At 44.8% G+C, this 20,922-nt stretch overlaps 1 protein-coding gene across 4 annotated transcripts in view; it reads left to right on the top strand.

The window, feature by feature from the left end:
- The window catches only part of cdkal1 (CDK5 regulatory subunit associated protein 1-like 1), a 781,965-nt gene that overhangs the window by 190,928 nt on the left and 570,115 nt on the right, over positions 1-20,922 (top strand). For all 4 annotated transcript variants that reach the window (XR_005460641.1, XM_038796964.1, XM_038796963.1 and 1 more), the window contains 2 exons: positions 2,064-2,112; positions 19,961-20,081. Coding sequence is in view for 3 of the 4 variants with exons in the window: in XM_038796964.1 (XP_038652892.1) it covers positions 2,064-2,112; positions 19,961-20,081 (170 nt within the window). In the remaining variant the exon portion in view is untranslated. The remainder of the gene's footprint in view (positions 1-2,063; positions 2,113-19,960; positions 20,082-20,922) is intronic.

Raw genomic sequence — 20,922 nt, 5'->3', positions numbered from 1 at the left:
TTAGCACAGTTGCTTCACAGCTCCAGGGTCCCAGGTTCGATTCCCGGCCTGGGTCAGTGTCTGTGTGGAGTCTGCACGTTCTCCCCCTGTCTCCTCCGGGTGCTCCGGTTTCCTGCCACAGTCCAAAGATGTGCAGGTTAGGTGGGTTGGCCATGCTAAATTGCCCTTAGTGTCAAAAAAGATTGGGTGGGGTTACTGGGTTACAGGGATAGGGTTGAGGTGTGGGGTGCTCTTTCCCAGGGCCGGTGCAGACTTGATGGGCCGAATGGCCTCCTTCTGCACTGTAAATTCTATGATTCTCTGCCTCTCATTTCAGGAGTTAAGTTGTCAACTAATATTACTATTATCCTGCTTCCTGTAAGGACTCCATTCCATTCTCCCAGTTTTATGTCTTTGTCACTTCTGTTCTCATCATGCGACCTTCCACATTAGTGCTTCTGACAGGTCTTCCTTTTTCCCCAACCACTGATTCTCACCCAAAATGATTGACCGGCCTTCCAGCATGTCTGATCCATTTCACACGCCTGCTCTCAACCCTTCACCTCCTTCCAGACCATGTTAAGATTCCCTCATTCCCTCTTTGCCCAAGAGCTTCTGTATCAATGGGTCACCCTCTGCCATTTTCACTAGCTGCAGTGTTAGGCCACCACCAACTTCCTCTGCTCTCCCCTTTCAACAGTCTGAAGGGACTATCCTTCTATGACAGCGTGCCCCACTCCTACGTCACCCCTATGAACAACACCCTTCCTTTTGGTAACTTTCTGTGCAAGTGCAGGTGATGCAACACTTGTCCATTCACAAACCCCCTTCTCACCATCCAGGGCCTCAAACACTTCTTCCAAGTGAAACAGTGATTCACTAGTGTTTCCTTCACCTTTACTATATTCAGTGTTCAGGATATGGTCCCCTCTACATTAGGGAGACCAAACATCGACCGGATGACTGTTTTGCAGAACACCTGTGTTTCGGTCCAAAAGCATGGCACTAAACTTCTGTCGCTTACCAATTTAATTCTTGACCTTTCTCTCACACTGACCTCTCTATCCCTGGTCTGCTAGAGTGTTGCATTTAAGCTCAAGACAAAGAGCAACACCACCGGGGGGGGTGGGGTTTCATGCCACCTACAGCATGTTTCTCGGTGGTCGGTGGCCCGCTGTTGGTCGAAGGCAGATCTTCTGGTCCTGCTGCTGTCGATGGGATTTCCCATTTTGTGGGGGGCATCGCAGGGGGCTTCGCCGTTAGCAGGTCTGGAAGATGCCAGTCTGGAACCTGCATTCCTATCACAGACTTGCCTTTTTGTTCTTCCTGCTCCTTTCTCATGGCGTAAGATCTCTTATATTTCTATCTTCCTTTAGATCTGAATCTTAAAGGTTCTTCAGGGATTTTAAAGAGGGAAGCGGGGTTGAAGATTGGATAGTAATCAGCAATAAAATGTAAAACTGATGGGAGAAGAAATGGTTACTTTCGATCATATCATGCTGCTTTGAATTCAGGAAATCTTTGCAGCGTATGCAAACTTAGAATTGTTAACTTTGATCCCTGGTTAGCAGAAGTTGGGTTGACAACACATCAACCCGAGAGATTTAAAAATAGCATTTGGCCTGATAATACAACACATTGATGTGATGTCCACAGACTCCAATCGGAGGTTGAGTCAACAGAACCACTTCTGCAGATCTTCCAGCTGCTTGCTTGGAAACAACATTGGCAAAGACGTGAATTTACAGTAGTAGTCCATTACTGCTTGAGAAAGGCAATCCTTTTTGACAAATTAGGTAGTTTCTGTGCAGGATGATAACATTTGAGTTAGCTGAGTCCTGAACCGCTGAGAGAAGCAAATTATGTTGATAGCTTTGAGGAGAATAAGGTGAGAAGAAACTTTTTCATGAAGTTGTTTCCACTTTACAAAGCTCAGTGATGTTTCAGTTCCAAGTTACAGTGGCTAGTGCATGAATGAATACGTGGAGAGACTGCCTGCTTATCTGGCATTTGCTGAAACATCTTATAAAAAGATTGTTGTCAAATTCTTATCAGTAATGACATCCAAATATTTTTCTCGTTAGGTTCAGCAAATAGATCGTGTTGTTGAAGTCGTTGAAGAAACAATTAAAGGTGAGTAGATTCTTGAAACATTGTGAACTAGTTTATACATATTTAAATCTTAATTTGCCAACACAAAATGTGTCAATGTTTTATTTTAGTCTTGCATAAAACAAGTTTATGCCACGAAACAACCCTTTATTATGGTTTACTCCCATTTTCCTTTTCTAACCATAGGTGTCTGCTTGCAATATTTATCTTGGCGGTGAGGAAGACGGTTACTTTAGGTTTAATTTGATGTCGTCAAGTGCATTAGGTTATTTGATAATTTAATCTAATTGAGCTGAATGTAAGACTGTACTCAACATAAACTTGTATTAAAAACAAAACCTTTTATGAACTTTTAGTTTGAAATTATTTTAATTATGGTGCTGTTACTGATTTAGATGCAGCCTTCTGTGGCCAGTAATCCTGCTTCCAGTTAAGTTATCTGGGCGGTATTTAACATGTGGTTGGGCAACAGTTCAGCATTTGGAGGAAGGACTGATGAGATTATAATTATGTGACCTAATTTACTCAACATGCCAAGAATGTTCAATTTTACACCTGTTGATAATTGTACTTCAAGGTGTCAGAACAAAGATTTATAACCCTGATGCTGGGTCTGGGACTACAACTTTTCACAATATACATTAATGATCTGGAAGAAGGAACTGATGCACTGTTGCTAAATTTGTAGATGATACAAAGATCTGTAGAGGGACAGGTAGTAATGAGGAAGAAGGGGAGCTGCAGAAGGATTTGGAATGGCGAGAGTGGGCAATCAAGTGGCAGATGAAATACAATGTGGAAAAGTGTGAGGTTATGCACTTTGGATGGAGGAATGGAAGCATAGACTATTTTCGAAATGGGGAAATGCTTAGGAAATCAGAAGCACAAAGGGACTTGGGAGTCCTTGTTCAAGATTCTCTTAATATTAGCGTGCAGGTTCAGTCGGCAGTTAGAAAAGCAAATGCAATATTAGTGTTCATGTCGAGAGGGCTAGAATACAACAACAGGGATGTACTTCTGAGGCTGTACAAGGCTCTGGTCAGAACCCATTTGGAGTACAGTGAGCAGTTTTGGGCCCCCTATCTAAGGAAAGATGTGCTGACCTTGGAAAGGGTCCAGAGGAGGTTCACCAGAATGATCCCTGGAATGAAGAGCTTGTTGTATGAGGAACAGTTGAGGACTCTGGGTCTGAAAATTGGCATGGACTTGGTCACATTTGATAATGGTGTGTATCTATTAGCAGTCGATTAGTTTTTGAATCTGTGCGGCTGAGAAAGGATAGTAAGAGCATCACTGTAATAAATCATTTGAAATCAATTGTTTATTGCTGTGGCTCTCTAGTGGTTAGCACTGCTGCATCACAGCGCCAGCGACCCAAGTTCAATTCTAGCCTTGGGTAATTGTCTGTGGGAAGCTTGTACATTCTCCCCGGTTCCGCGTGGTCTTGCTCCGGTTTCCTCCCACAGTCCAAAGATGTACAGGTTAGGTGGATTGGCCATGCTAAATTGTCCCTCAGTGTCCAAAGATGTTCAGGTTAGTTTATGGGATTACGGGGATCGGCAGTTGGGTGGGGGAGTGGGCTGAGGTAGGGTGCTCTTTCAGAGGGTCGGTGCAGAGTCGATGGGCCAAATGGCCGCCTTCTGCACTGTAGGGATTCTATGATGGCATACCTAAAGTGCTCTACTCAAACAATAGTTCATAATTCTCAGACACAAGTTTTGCAGATTTGCTCAGGACTGGGAGTTTTGCCACTCTACGTCACATCCCAAATGTGCACAATCCAATGGAATGGTGGGATGTGCCATGAAGACTGTTAAAAGCCTGTTGAGGAAGGCAAAGGAAAAGACACTTACTTTGCCCGACTGGATTTCTGGAATACTCCATAGAGGGCATTGAATAATCTCCTAATGGAGGGAAGATGAAGAAAAAAACTTCCAACTTCGTCCTAATTTCTATTTCCACAGTCAGCGTTCAGGACTTGCGCGTTCAGGACTAGAGCGTTCAGGACTTGCTCAGAGACAGCAGAAACTGTACTTCGATTGAGGAGTCCAACCTCTTGAACTGAACATAACAGTGAAGATTCAGCAAGACGAAATCTGGAATTCTGTTGTTGTCGCAGGAACCACAGGACCATCAAGGTCTTGCATAGTGCAGATTCCAAACGGTAATTAGTACAGTAGAAATTGGAAATTCCTTGGAAAACAAATGAAGCGTGTCCCTGCTCTGCACCAAAAGGTGAAGCTTGGAAACCAGAATCCACCAGTGAAGCCTCAAGAGTTCTGATAACTATCTAAGCAATGAAAGTGTCCTGGTCTCTTGTCCTTTGAAATCATCTCAGTCACGATTCACAATATCTAGTGGAAGAAAAAGAAACAAAGAGATACAGAGATGAATTAAAGACAAAACCGACTGATCAAAACAGAGTGTAAAAGGATTAATAAGACACTTTGAGCGCGATCCTCCTGAAAGGGAGGGGGTGCTTGGGGGGTGGGCCTGAAAAGGGATACCCCCCGGTACCCCATAGCGGGGTGTTCTCACTTTGGGGGTGGGGGGTTATGGGGTAGTGTCCATGTGTGTGGGGGGTGACATTGCCCATGGGTGGGGCTGTGCCCCAGGCGCTCACTTAGAGATTGGGGCACCCTTTCAAATTGAGTTCAGCTTCCCAGTGCTAGGAAAATTCTAATTGTGGACTAAACCGGTGAGAAACTCCCCAAGGCCCAAAAATTGACTAAGTGTCGTTGAATAGCGGCGGGAAACCCTCTGAAAAATCTTGCACAAATTAACTTAGAAATTTTTTGCGAGAATCGCGTCCTTTGTGTACTTGAGTAGGCTATAGTCATAGTCTATTTTGTTCTCCGAAAAACTTGTCTTAATTGTTTTTGTTTTTGAAAAAAAGGGAAATGTCATGATATTAGAGAGATTGTGCTATTGGACTCCAGTATTCGACATAATGCTGTATACTCTTCATTGGGTCACTTGAGAATCTGAGGGCAGATAGTACTTGTAAATGTAAGCTGTAATCAGACTGTGGGTTTAGGCTGCAGGCCAGCAATTGTGTGTATATTCTGTTCTTAATAAAGTTAGTTTACAATAATTATATTGGTCATCCTGCAACATAAAACAAGACAGAAACCATAGTCCAGTAGTTAGTGCTGGATATGCGTGGAAAACTGCATACCTTTGCTACAGTCATATGTAGGATGTATCCGTGTCGATATGGTGGGAGAGAAGAGAGACAGGGCTTCTGGAGAGAGCTACAGTCAGGAACCCCTTCTCCTGAAGGTATCATGGAACGGCCATCGGGCTGCTATAGGGAGGGTCAGCCAGGCACCATCAGACAATCCACCTCGGACTCAACTGGGCTGTTCAGCCACTGCAAGCTTGTGACCCCAGCAATTCCAGCTGCTCAGGCTGAGAAGTGTGCACCTTCCCCACAGCAGATGACCCAACACAGGCCGGGTTTTCCAGGTCTGAGCTCACCAGAGAACGCCTGCCAAAATAATCACAGACCACAGGGGGCTGCCTCCATATCTACTGTGAATATCAGAGATACATGTAGATGTAGTGGTAGGGTAGGAAAGTTTAAGGAAGGTTGAGAGCGCAACGATTGCACCAGTGTTCACTCACTATATACTCTGCACATCTGTAAATATGTTGTTTATCTAAAATTTTCATTTTGCGAATGGCTCTGCTATCTGATTCAAGCTTGAGGTTAGCCGAGCGTTACAGGTGCGCCCTCTTCTCACTTATTTCCCATTGTGTGCCACAGGTCTATGGCGACTCCCACAATCTCTGTACAGTAAACTACCTTTCTGTCCACAGCAGCAATATGAGCAAAACCTCTCGCTCTAACAACATGTTTTGGACTTGCATCACAGGATCATATCATGTGGCCTTATGAGTATAGATTTTTTAGTTTATTCTCCTGATGTTGCTGCACTAAAGGCTCTTTGTGGATCTTATAGGTTTTAATGGCGACCTGTCAATCTAACTCCGTGTTTCTTTCAATGGCCTCCATGTAATGTATGTTAGGCTTGAGTATAGGTTTCATTCCAATTAATAATTGGGTATCTTAGTGGCTCATGGCAGCCTGTCGCGTGGCATTGTGACCATGCTTATAGCAAAGATTTGCGAGGTCAAAGGTGCGTGTCTAGGCCACCAACATCAGACAATTAAGTGGGAGGACGATGCTTTGGATCCAAAAGTCTGGCTAGTGTGACTGGACATCCCTGAACTAACTCTTGTCATTGTTACCTGATTGTACAATGCCATCAGTGTCCGAGGTTTCCTTGTGTATATTAAAATTGCTGGAATGCAAAGGTGGAGACCTCGCGTGGGATCAGGGGGAAGCTTCACTGTACTTGAAGTGCACTCTTTAGTATCAACAAAGTTGCTAAGTAATGCCTAAATGCCGTGTTGAGATTTACCCAGCCAGCTAACATCTAGATGCCAGGGCAATGCTGGATGTGAACTTGGGAAGCTCCATATGAAGTCTGGATCATGAGTGCTTGTCAATGATCAGACGATGTGCTGCTGAAGCACTCTCTGTATACACAAAGGTGTTAAATAAATTTAGAGTACCCAATTATTTTTTCCAATTAAGGGGCAATTTAGCGTGTTCAATCCACCTACCTTGCACATCTTTGGGTTGTGGGGGCGAAACCCACGCAAACACGGGGAGAATGTGCAAACTCCACACGGACAGTGACCCAGAGCCGGGATCGAACCTGGGACCTCGGCGCCGTGAGACTGCAGTGCTACCACTGCGCCACCGTGCTGCCCTATGCTGGAGATTCATAATGAGGATCAGACCAAAGTGTTATTTTTGCATGAGGGATGGCCTGTTACGAGACGACTTAGTCCGGATTCAGATCTGTTTTCAGACATTCACGCCAGGAAAAGTGATTGATGATTATCCTCTTTGCGACGCCTGGTAACGCTCCATGCATACTGCTATGAGCATCCTGAGGTTTGCAGTGTAGGCTCCCAGGAGGGGAGGAAGCAGCGGAAGGGGAAATTGAGGAGAGATAAGAGAAAGAGGAGAGCGAGAGAGGAGGGGGAGGGTGAGGAGGGGGTGGGCTGCCACAGACAATGAAATGTTTGCGCGATGCTTGAAAAACAGCACCACGTCTAATTTCTTAACCGTGTGCTTTTCACAGTAACTTCACTGAAGCCTACTTGTGACAATAAGTGATTATTGTTATTAATAAGAAGGTCTTATCTTATCTCATTACAGTATTGCCACATGCTCCATGTGTAGGCGGCCATGGCTGCCAAAGATGAGGCCATCGTGACGCAAGAGTGAGACAGGTCACTCTGCAACTCATTGAGAGGCTGAGCTTAACAAAGAAAGTGCTGTGTTAAGTCCACATGGAAAGCATAGCCATATCTTCAATATCCTGGGTCTTGCGGCTGTAAGGATCTCATGGGCACGTCTGCTGTATCTGGACAGTGTTATTGCCACTCTCTCTGGGGCCTCAACATCCTCGCCGTCATGTAGCTGTCCTCTCTCGCCTGTCTCCCTCCTCTTTCGCCCGTCTCCCTCCTCTTCCGCCCACCTCCCTCCTCTTTCGTCCGCCTCCCTCCTCTTTCGTCCGCCTCCCTCCTCTTTCGCCCGCCTCTTTCGCCCGTCTCCCTCCTCTTTCGCCCGTCTCCCTCCTCTTTCGCCCGGCTCCCCCCTCTTTCGCCCGTCTCCCTCCTCTCTTGCCCGTCCCCCTCCTCTCTCGCACGTCCCCCTCCTCTCTCGCCTGTCCGTCTCCTGTCACGCACGTCCCCCTCCTCTCTCGCCTGTCCCTCTCCTGTCACGCGCGTCCCCCTCCTCTCTCACATATCCCCATCCTCTCTCCCCAGGGTCTGATAATTTACATCCCATGGTACTAATAATGATAACCTTTATTGTCACAAGTAGGTTTACATTAACGCTGCAATGAAGTTACTGTGAAAAGCCCCAGTCACCACATTCCAGCGCCTGTTCGGGTACACAGGGAGAATTCAGAATGTCCAAATTACCTAACAGCACGTCTTTCGGGACTTGTGGGAGGAAACCGGAGCACCCGGAGGAAACCCACGCAGACACAGGGAGAACGTGCAGACTCCACACAGACAGTAACCCAAGCCAGGAATCGAACCCGGGACCTTGGAGCTGTGAAGCAACAGTGCTACCCACCGTGCTACTGTGTCACCCAGGAGGTGGTCATGGAAATAGTGGATGGGTTGGTTGTCATCATTTAAAATTCTGTATTTCCTGGAGCAGTCCCATTAGATTAGAGGATGGCAAATGTAACCCCGCTATTTTAAAAAAGGAGGGAATGAGTAAACGGGGAATTACAGGGTGGTTAACCTAACATCAGAAGTGGGGAACGTGTAATAGTAGATGTGGTAACAGCACATTTAGAACATATCAACAGGTTTAGATAGTCAACGTGATTTATGAAAGGGAAATCATGTTTGGCAAATCAATGGGAGTTTTTTGAGGACATAACCAGTAGAATAGGTAAGGGTTGAACCAGTGGATGGTGATGTATTTGGATTTTCAGAAAGCTTTTGATGGAAGTCCCACAGTAGATGTCAGTGTGCAAAATTAAAACACATGGTGTTGGGATTAAGTCATGGCATGGATTGTGAAATGGTTAGTAGACAGGAAACAGAGGGTAAGAATAAATGGGTCATTTTCGGAGACACAGGCGGTGATTAGTGAGGTACTGCTGTAATCAGTGCTTTGTCTGAAGGAACCAACGGTAATATTTCCAAGTTTGCCGATGAAACAAAACTAGCTGGGAATGTGAGTTCCCACATCATGGTCTGCAAGCCACCCAGTTGGCAATTTGAGATGGACAATAATGTTGGCCTAGCCACTGATGCCCACATCCCGTGAATAGTTTTTTTTTTAAAAAGTGAACGATATTACACAAAAAGGTTGGAAAGATCCCAAACATAAGATGATAATTCACATTCCTTTACTCCAGCAATATCTTTGCAAACACATAAACCAATGGCATAAAGGCTTCGCAATTCGGACTGGCACTGTTGCAAACGGTTTTCTTCTGTTGAGTTCCTGAACGTTCACTTGATGCTTCTCATCCAACTTGTATTTCTTTCTGAGACACCTAAAATCCGTACACTGAACCCCCTGTTTCTTCAACTGCGGAGCAAACAAATTAGTTCCCTGAAGTCAGTCCTCCAGTAACGCCTCCTCTGAGCTAATTGCTTTACGGAGTCCAAAACTGATTATTCAGTTAACTACTTTCCCTCCTCAGAGACCTTATAATCCATTTTCTCTCTCTGATACAAATATTGAACTCCCTTTCTCTTAATTCCTGTCTCTGCTGTGTCTGTGTCACTGGATCACTGTCTCTAGCCAATGGTAAAGCTTTTGCTTTGTGCTTTTTTGTTCAGAATCACTGAACTTTTAACCCCTTTTAACCCATCTCTTTAACATCAGGGATTGTAAGATCTCATTAAAAATGTGTATAGATACAAACAAACCCGAAAGACCGGAAACCTTTTAGTCACAGGCCTATCCAGGCTCACAAGCATCAAAGTTCAAAAACAAAACCTAAATTAAACTGAAACCGATCAGTTGATAGATTTCCTGAAGCAGAAAATGTTGATTAACAATATCAGGTCTAAGCTTGGAGCTGGCTTCATGCTTGCCTCTACACTCATCACTATCCTGTAAAAGACTGTACTCTGACTTAGGCTGTGTTCATTTATATCAAACTGGGCGGTACTATAGTCCCATGTTAGTCCTTTGTATGCCATATACTATGTCTCCCACTCCAAGTCTTTATCCAACATATTTACAAGACATTCTTGTTTACCCAAACTATTTACATGGCTTCGACTACCCCTTCTCCCCTCTGAAGTATCTGTGTTCACAGGTTCGGACTGTTTGGAGGATTTATCATGATTTCAGATCTTGTCATTATAGCAGTTGGAAGACTGGTAGTCTGTTATACTGTGTAAACATTGATAAAGGGGAGGTTGCTTTAAATGTGATCATTCTGGCATTTGATTAGTTGATCTAAGCTATTTTTCATTCTTTGGAATTGAATCACTCCTTACAAACTCCCCATCTGGTTTTATGGATGGTCATCGGTTTATCCCATTTCTTGCAGAGAGTACAAATTCTCAGCTCAACTGTAGTGCTCATTCTGTTCTTTTTTTCCTCTTCGGTGGGGTTTGGTGTGATGCATGAGGAGGTTTATGTTTTAAGAATGGAACCTTCGTTTCCACTTGTTACTTAGTCAAAAGTTGGATTATTCTCTTATTTTCCAATTGTTTTCTGAACTTTTGAATCTTTTCATTCAGTTCAGCAACTGCTCTCGTAAGTTCAATTGTGTTTGTTTCAGAGTTAACTATGGAGCTATTTTAGATAAGTTTGACAACTTCACCTGGGCATTCAGTTCTTTGTGTAATGTTTCTATCATACTTTAGATCCTTAGATACTTTCAATTAATTTGTTTGTTGGGTTCCTACTTCATGAAAATAAATCCAACGTTATGTTCAAAAACGTTATTCTTATTGCAATTTAAAAAAAAAAGAATTTTCTGCGAAACCAGAAATTATGGCTGCTACAAGTCACAGGACCACAGGGTGTCAATGCCTTATTAATTATCTTAAGGTCCAATGGCAATTATTTTGTGAATGGCAATTACATTGTTAAGGTAATTGCATTGTTAAACCGTTAGTGGGTATTGGTCCATTGGGGACAGTTGGAACACTGAGGTGAGGAGGAATTGGGGGAATCTGACTTTGTTTTACTGTCTTGGAAATAACAAAGAACAAAGAAAAGTACAGGACAGGAACAGGCCCTTCGGCCCTCCAAGCCTTTGCCGACCATGCTGCCCGTCTAAAATAAAACCTTCTACACTTCCTGGGTCCGTATCCCTCTATTCCCATCCTGTTCATGTATTTGTCAAGATGCCCCTTAAACGTCACTATCATTCCTGCTTCCACCACCTCCTCCGGCAGCAAGTTCCAGGCACCCACTACCCTCTGTAAAAAAAAAAAACTTGCCTCGTACATCTCCCCTAAACCTTGCCCCTCGCACCTTAAACCTCTGCCCCCTAGTAATTGAGCCCTCTACCCTGGGAAAAAGCCTCTGACTATCCACTCTGTCTATGCACCTCATAATTTTGTAGACCTCTATCAGGTCGCCCCTCAATCTCCATTGTTCCAGTGAGAACAAACCAAGTTTATTCAACCACTCCTCATAGCTAATGCCCTCCATACCAGGCAACATGCTGGTAAATCTCTTCTGCACCCTCTCTAAAGCCTCCACATCCTTCTGGTAGTGTGGCGACCAGAATCGAACACTATACTCCAAGTGTGGCCTCACTAAGGTTCTATACAGCTGCAACATGACTTGCCAGTTCTTGTACTCAATGCCCCGGCCAATGAAGGCAAGTATTCCTTCTTGACTACCTTCTCCACCTGTGTTGCCCTTTTCAGTGACATGTGGACCTGTACACCTAGATCTCTCTGACTGTCTCCCATTCACTGTATATACCCTACCTGCATTAGACCTTCCAAAATGCATTACCTCACATTTGTCCGGATTGAACTCCATCTGCCATCTCTCCGCCCAAGTCTCCAGATGATCTAAATCCTGTTGTATCCTTTGACAGTCCTCATCGCTATCCGCAGTTCCACCAACCTTTGTGTCGTCTGCAAACTTACTAATCAGACCAGTTACATTTTCCTCCAAATCATTTATGTATACTACGAACAGCAAAGGTCCCAGCACTGATCCCTGCGGAACACCACTAGTCACAGCTCTCCAATTAGAAAAGCACCCTTCCATTGCTACTCTCTGCCTTCTATGGTCTAGCCAGTTCTGTATCTATCTTGCCAGCTCACCCCGATCCCGTGAGACTTCACCTTTTGTACCAGTCTGCCATGAGGGACCTTGTCAAAGGCCTTACTGAAATCCAATAAATCTGTTTAAAAGTACCGGCTAGCTTTGGACTTATTCTTCCTCAACATTTTATTATAGCAATTAATATGGGTTGGCCCTTTATCCTGGGGGATGCCGCCAGGAGTTACAAGAACAAAAGAATGCTTCATTCAGCTAGTGGAATCCCACACCTCGTTGTACAGACTCATTATAATCAACAAAAGCAGAGGAAGTGTTTACAATCTGGCTCCCCAAAATACCGCGGTTCGCGATATACGGCGGGGGGGTTTATGGACCCCAACTTACTTGACTCATTTTAAACTCTTTTTGAAACAGCACCTTTTTGAGCCGCGATGATTAGACCGATTAGCAGCGATGATTACCCGCGATGATTAGACCGATTAGCAGCGATTATTACCCGCGATGATTAGACCGATTAGTAGCGATGATCACTGTCTTGTACTGTAGAACGATTAGCCGCGATGAGTAGCCGCGACCGATTAGCCCAGTTACACAGCCATAAAAGGGATACCTTTTCCAGTGCAGGTATCTTCGAGTTCAGTTGCTGTCGTGTCGTTCAAAATGTTTAAGCGCAAGTCTTACTCAGTGAGTCAAAAGATACATTTGATAGACCGGCTTCGAAACGGGGAAACGAAGGCAAAATTATCCAAGGAGACTGGTGTACCAGAGTCAACCCTCCGTGGGTGGGTGAAAGATGAGCCCAATTTAAGAGCATATGTTGGGACAGTTTCTCAGAGTGAAGGGCTTAGCAGGAAAAAGGCAAGGAACGCTAGTAACAGTAACTTAGAGAAGGCTGTGTTCACCTGGTTTGTCCAGGAACAGTCTGGTGGCACCCCCCTATCTGGACCTATCATCAGGACTCAGGCTGAGAAGTTCCATCACCAGCTCCACCCAGAGGACAGCAATTTCGTAGCCAGCAAGGGTTGGCTCCATCGGTTCCAGAAAAGACATGGGATAGGTGCAGTTACCATCAGTGGTGAGCAGAGATCCGCCGACTCAGGAGCCGCAGCAGCCTTTCCCGACATCCTCAAGAACTACATGGTGCAAGAGGAGCTGACCCCAGAGCAACTCTACAATGCAGATGAGTCAGGGCTTTACTGGAAGATGCTGCCTGACAAGACCCTAGCTGTCAAGGATGATGCCCACAAGACTCTGGGGTACAAGCAAGCCAAGAAGAGGCTCACCATCCTGTTTGCCAGCAATGCCACGGGAACACACAAGCTGAAGCCATTGATTGTGGGCAAAATCAAGTCTCCTAGATGCTTTCACCACATCAACATGGAGAACCTACCCATTACCTACCGGAACTCTGGCAAAGCCTGGATGACAGTTTTCTTATTTGAGGAGTGGTTCTTCAAGTTCTTCGTACCCAGTGTCAGGGACCACCTTAGAGCCCGCAACTTACCGCAGAAGGCCACACTCCTACTGGACAACTGCTCAGCCCACCCTCAGGGAGATGTTCTCAAGACCAGGGATGGGCAGATCCAAGTGCTCTATCTCCCAAAGAACACCACCAGCAAGATCCAGCCATGTGATGCTGGCATCATTCAGACCTTCAAGTCTGTGTACAAAAAGGAACTGATCCTGGAAATGATAGACTCTCCTCTCACTGTCCCAGATTACCTGAAAGCCATCACCATCAAGGATGCCTGTTATCTGGCAGGGAAGGCCTGGGGAGCTGTGACAGAGAAGACCATCGCCAACTGCTGGAACAAGGCCCTAGGAGCAGCACTCCCACGACCCCAACATTACCCGGATGAAGAGGATTTCGTAGGCTTTACTGAAGCAGAGATCAGGGCAGCTGAGGAGAGGCTAGAGGACCAACTGGATGAGAACCTAACACTCCAGGATTGGGTGGACAGGTGGGCAGCAGCAGAGGATGACATGGCACCCGCAGAAACATTCACAGAGGAGATCATCGACCAGGTCACCCAAGAGGAGGCAGAAGAAGAAGAAGAACCCCAGCCCACAGTGGCAAAGAGCCACTCTGATGCCATCACGCACCTGAAGTGGCTCATAGCATACACAGAGCAGCAAGACTTCGACCCAATATACATCCTGCACCTGAAGAACCTCCAGAGACAAGCACAAGTCAAGATGAGGAAGGGGATGTGCCAGAGGAAACTCAGACTTTTTTAAATTATTTTAAAAATATGCGTGTAAGTACAATTTTAAGTATATTATTGTATGTATACTGTATATTATTGTATATATTTTAATACATTTAAAACTTGATTTAAGACTTGAACGAACTTTGATGTTTTTTATTTAAAACGCCCTTCCATTCAGCAATGTTCAGCATAGTCAGCGATGTTTCCTCTCGTTCATTCATTTCGATATCCGCCATCTTGGATATCCGCGGCTCGGTTACAACGCGGGTGGCTGTCTTGGACCCGAACACCCGTGTTATAACGGGGGACTACTGTACTATCACAAAAGAGAGAAATCAAAAATTCATTATACTGGAAGTGACGCAAGTAACCACTTTGTCTCTGTCCTCAGGAAAAACAATGGAATTCTATTCGGAAGCACTGAAACTGATTATTGAACTGCAGTTAACCATTGATGCAACATGTCACATTGTTAGGATGGCATGGTGGCACTGTGGTTAACACTGCTGCTTCACAGCATCAGGGAGACCGGTTCATTTCTGGCCTTGAGTGACTGAGTGGAGTTTGTATGTTCTCCAGTGTCTGCATGGGTTTCCTTCGGGTTATCCGGCTTCCTCCCACAGACCAAAGATATGTAGATTAAGTGGATTGGCCATGCTAAATTGCTCCATAGTGTCCAAAGATATCCAAGTTAGATGGGTTTATGGGGCGTGGGCGTAGGTGGGGTGCTCTTTCAGATGGTCAGTGAAGACACGATGGACCTCCTGCACTGTCGGGATTTTGGCTCTTCTGGACAGTTTTAACATTACATCTTTAGCCGACAAGCTATTTGCTGTTTAAAATCCAACTAGTGAACCAACAAGAAGCAGCCTTCCAGGCAGAACAACAACCTGCTCCTCAAGCTCTCTGCTGAAAGAATTCATCCCATTGCCTGAAGAACCGACCCAGACTCTGTACCAACTTCATCTTGTGGTATTACCACCAACTGGTAATTCTTGAAGTGCATTCTTTAACTCCAGTCTTCAACCAGCTGATCGCTGGAATTCCAATGGATTTAATGGAGTTTTCCTGCGGCAGTGTAGAGCCCTACTTATGTAATCTTCAAGTCCTGCCTTGGAGTTTTTCTCTGGTGATCTCCTTCTGCACCTTCGCTTCTAGTCCTTTATGTCAGGTTGAATGCTTCTGTTTTTTTCAATCTTTCAGGTTTTAAATTTCTTCTCTAGCTTTTGTGAGGCTCTGGGTTGTTACGATCGCAGCCCCTCTTTGTAAGATGTGTTTAATTCAGTAGGTCACTGAAGAGATTCTGAATCTTATGTAGTTTTAAAAAAGTGTTCATTAGCTACTAGTAACCATATACGTGTAGTAGTCTGTTTGGAGCTGTCTCCGTGCCCAGGTATGTCATGTCCATAAAAGGCAGAACAAATCCAACCTGGCCAATTACCGCCCCATCAGACTACTGTCAATCATCAGCGTTAGAAGGTGTTGGCAACAGTACTATCATTGTGTCAGTTTGGGTTCCACCAGGGCTATTGAGCTTCTGATCTCATTGCAGCCTTGATCCAAACATTTATTTTTTTTGCAAGTCTTTTTATTGGCTTTTCTCATATTTATAAACAGTTGTCGTGTATATACATTACATTTTTGTTTCCCGCGCTAATTTACTTTATTTTACAATGAGGTTTATTTTGTCCTTCATTTAACTAACTCTATGTACATTTCATTGCCCTCTGGATTGGTCTATGATCATTTTTGCCACGAGGGAAATAGCGCAGGTTAAGGATAGCAGAGGCAGACTGGTAACCGAGCCAAAGGAGGTCAATCGAGCATTTGAGACCTTCTACCGGGGACTGTACACTTCCAAGCCCCCCAACGGGGACGTGGGAATGAAGCAATGAAATGAAATGAAAATTGCTTATTGTCACGAGTAGGTTCAAATGAAGTTACTATGAAAAGCCCCTAGTCGCCACATTCCGGCGCCTGTTCGGGGAGGCTGTTACGGGAAGCAGTTCCTAGACAGACTGGAACTACCAGTGGTGGGGGAAGACAGACGGGGACAACTGGAAGCACCATTAGACCTGGGAGAAATCATGGAGAGCATCAGCTCCATGAAGGCGGAGAAGACACCGGGACCCAATGGGTTCCCGGCTGACTTCTACAAAAAATTTGCATCAGTCCTGGCCCCACACCTAAGGGACATGTTCGCGGACTCCCTGACAGGGGGAACCCTGCCCCCCACCCTAGCGCAGGCCACAATCTCACTGATACCGACAAAAGATAAAGACCTCACGGAGGGGCTGGTTTAGCACAGGGCTCAATCGCTGGCTTTGAAAACAGACCAAGGTAGGCCAGCAGCACGGTTCAATTCCCGTACCAGCTTCCCCGAACAGGTTCCGGAATGTGGCGACTAGGGGCTTTTCACAGTAAGCCTACTTGTGACAATAAGCAATTTTAATTTCATTTCTTTTCATGTGGATCATACAGACCCATTTCACTGATGAACGTGGATGCGAATATACTCGCAAAGGTCCTGGCCAAAAGGCTGGAGGGCTGCATACCAGAGGTGGTCACAGAGGACCAAACGGGCTTTGTCAAGGGTAGGGAGCTCACCTCAAACATCAGGCGGCTGCTGAATGTAATAATGACCCCCCCAGGGAGAGAACACCAGAGGTGATCGTATCCCTGGACGCAGAAAAAGCCTACCACAGAGTCGAATGGAACTACCTCGTCGAGGTACTGGAACAGTTTGGGCTAGAAGCGGGATTCACCGCCTTGGTGAGGCTCCTACAACGTTCCCAAAGCGAGTGTCCAAACTAACACCACCAGCTCTGAATACCTCCAGCTTTAGAGAGGAACCAGACAGGGCTGCCCCTTGTCCCCACTCTTGTTCGCGCTAGCGACCGAACCCCTGGCGATAGCCTTGGTCCAAACATGGTCATAGGAGCTGAACTGATGAGGTGAAATGTTACTTCAAGTAATCAAGGCAGTATATTGACTGAGTGTTTTTGCATCAAGGAGTCTTAGAGAAACTAAAGTTAATGGGATTTGAGTGTGCAGTGGTGTGGGTTGCCGGGGGGGGGGGGGGGGGGGGGGGGGGGGGGAGGGGAGGGGGAGGGAGAGAGAGGGGAGGGGAGGGGAGGGGGAGAGAGATAACCTTGCATGTCTGTTGACATGTACGTAACATGAAAAAAGATGATCAATCCTAGGACATCACTACATGTGTTCCTTGTGTAGTGTCATCGGCCCAATCATCTTCAGTTCCTTAATTAGTTACCTTCATAAGGTCACAAGTGGGGATATTTGCAGATGACTGCAAAATGTTCAGCACTCTTCATGACTACTCCCCAGATAGGGAAGCAGCCCATGTCAAAATACAGCAAGACCTGGACATCATTCAAGTTTGGGCTGATAAGCGACATGTAACATTTGCATGACAAACTGCCAAACAGTGACCATCTCCAACAAGTTTATGTGCGCTTCTCCATGACATTTGATGGCATTATCATTGCTAATTCCCCCATCAACAATGTCCTGAGGGTTGTCATCGACGTGAAACTGAGCTGAACTAGCCATGTAAATGTACAAGCGCTGGTCAGATGGTGGGAATTCTGTGGTGAGTAACTCATCCTCTGACCTCCTGGAGACTGTACACCATCAACAAGGCACAAGTCTGGAATGTGATGGAGGACTCTCTATTTTCCTGGATGAGTGCAGATCCAACTACACTTGAGAAGTTTGATGCCATCCAGGAAAACAAACTAATTGGCACTCTATTCACCATCTTAATCATTTATCCCTTCACCACCAATGCAGTGTCGATGTATGTGCTATAAACAAGACACACTGCAGCACCTCACCAAGGCTCCTGCGGCAGCACCTTCCAAACTCACGACCTCTGCCATCTAGAAGGATCAAGGCAACTGATGAATAGGTACACCAACCTGCAAGTTCCCCTCCAAGAAACACACCATCTTGACTTGGAATTATTGCGTAATTCCTTCACTTTTGCTGGGTCAAAGTCCTGGAACTCCCTTCTTAACAATACTATGGGTGTACCTACACCTCACGGGCTGCAACAGCTCAAGAAAGTGGCAATTAATGCTAACTTAGCCAGCCACACATACATCATGTGAAAGAATAAAACAAAAACACAATTACGTGCCCTCTGAAGAGTTATAATTATGTGACATGTAACCATAAACTAGTGATTTGCAAACTTCCAATGATATTCTGGGATGAAATTAGCTATTATAAGAATACAAAGAATGAGCAAGAAATCATAAATTAAATGTGGCTAGTAGAACTTAAGAACATAAGAACTAGGAGCAGGAGTAGGCCATCTGGCCCCTCAAGCCTGCTCCACCATTCAATTAGATCATTGCTAATCTTTTTTGGACTCAGCTCCACTTTCTGGCCCGAACACCATAACCCTTAATCCCTTTATTCTTCAAAAAACTATCTATCTTTATCTTGAAAACATTTAATAAAGGAATCTCAACTTCTTCACTGGGCAAGGAATTCCATAGATTCACAACCCTTTGGATGAAGAAGTTCCTCCTAAGCTCAGTCCTAAATCTACTTCCCCTTATTTTGAGGCTCTGCCCCCTAGTTCTGCTTTCATCCGCCAGTGGAAACAATCTGCCCCATCTATCCTATCTATTCCCCTCATAATTTTGTACGTTTCTATAAGATCCCATCCCATCTTCTCCTCCTCTCCTCTCTCCCCCCCATCCTTCTAAATTCCAACGAGTACAGTCCCAGTTTACTCAACCTCTCCTCTTAATCCAACCCCTTCAGATCTGGGATTAACCTAGTGAATCTCCTCTGCACACCCTCCAGCGCCAGTACGTCCTTTCTCGGGTAAGGAGACCAAAACTGAACACAATACTCCAGGTGTGGCCTCACTAACACGTTAAACAATTGCAGTATAACCTCCCTAGTCTTAAACTCCATCCCTCCAGCAATGAAGGATAAAACTCCATTTGCCTTCTTAATCACCTGTTGCACCTGTAAACTAACTTTTGCGACTCGTGCACTAGCACACCCAGGTCTCTCCGCACAGCGGCATGTTTAATGTTTTATCATTTAAATAATAATCCCTTTTGCTATTATTCCTACCAAAATGGATAATCTCACATTTGTCAACATTGTATTCCATCTGCCAGACCCTATCCCATTCACTTAAACTATCCAAATCCCTCTGCAGACTTCCAGTATCCTCTGCACTTTTTGCTTTACCACTCATCTTCATGTTGTCTGCAAACTTGGACACACTGCCCTTGGTCCCCAATGGTTGGCCCCCAACTCCAAATCATCTATGTAAATTGTGAGTAGTTGTGGGCCCAACATAGATAGAGTAGGCTGTCAGTGACATTTTCCCCGCGTGGAACAAACCATTACAAGGGGTCATAAATTTAAGATGAATGGTGGAAGATATAGGGGGATGTCAGAGGTAGGTGCTTTACCCAGAGAATAGTGGGAGCACGGAATGCACTGCCTGTAGAAGTAGTTCAGTCGGAAACATTCGGGACCTTCAAGCAGCTGTTGGATAGGTACATGGATTACGGTAGAATGAGGGGGTGTAGATTAATTTGTTCTTAATCTAGGACAAAATTTTGGCACAACATCATGGGCCAAAGGGCCTGTTCTGTGCTGTATTTTTCTATGTTCTATGTTAACACTGATCCCCGAGTGTGAAAATTAAGGGGGTTACAAGTCGGTGTTTTGATTTAATTAACATAGATTTTTAATTTGTATTGCACCAGCAGACAATACTAACTATTATTGAAATTGTTGAAGTAAAAGACGTGTGATGTAACCCATTTTTCCATTTTATTTGTAGGTCACTCTGTGAGACTACTGGGTCAGAAGAAGGATAAGGGAAAACGTTTGGGAGGAGCTCGACTAGATTTGCCAAAGATTAGGAAAAACCCACTGATAGAAATCATTTCCATCAACACTGGGTAAGCTTCCACTGACCGAATATTTAGTAGTACTTAAGGATTCAGTTTTGTTTTCCTGTGCTCTGACAGTCTGTAATGTGGAATACTGTGTTAAACATTTGCAAAGTTAGAAATTACGGCATGTGGTTTATGCCATTTATGAGTTTTCTCTTGTATATTTTTATTGAACTAAGTCACACTACCAATTTCCAATCACGTACAAACATGATATTTCAAGGTGATTCAAATTATCTGATCACTGTTGAAATACTGTAGAATTAGGGCAGCATGGTGGCGCAGTGGGTTAGCACAGCGGCCTCACGGCGCTGAGGTCCCAGGTTCGATGCCAGCTCTGGGTCACTGTCCGTGTGGAGTTTGCACATTCTCCCCGTCTTTGCGTGGGTTTTGCCCCCACAACCCAAAAATGTGCATGCTCAGTGGATTGGCCACGCTAAATTGCCCCTTCATTGGGAAAGAAATTGAATTGGGTACTCTAAATCTATTCAAAACAAAAAGAAATACTGTAGAATTAACCAGCAATACATGAAAGTATTTATTATACAGCTGCAACCATTTATGTAAAATCACTGCCTTCATTTTTAATTGTCCTTCTGGAAGGCAAAATGTTGCTGCCCCATTTTTGTGTAAATGGTGTTAAAGGAGACTGCATGGAATCTGAATATCTTATGGGTCTGAGCCTTGGAATTTTGGGCAAGTAACTCATAGAACATAGAACATAGAACGATACAGCGCAGTACAGGCCCTTCGGCCCTCGATGTTGCACCGACATGGAAAAAAAAACTAAAGGCCATCTAACCTACACTATGCCCTTATCATCCATATGCTTATCCAATAAATTTTT

Source organism: Scyliorhinus canicula, chromosome 5, assembly GCF_902713615.1.
Source record: "Scyliorhinus canicula chromosome 5, sScyCan1.1, whole genome shotgun sequence".
Classification (NCBI taxonomy): Eukaryota; Metazoa; Chordata; class Chondrichthyes; order Carcharhiniformes; family Scyliorhinidae; genus Scyliorhinus; species Scyliorhinus canicula.
The sequence above is the reverse complement of the archived record's forward strand: the minus strand, read 5'-3'. Positions and strand labels throughout refer to the sequence as shown.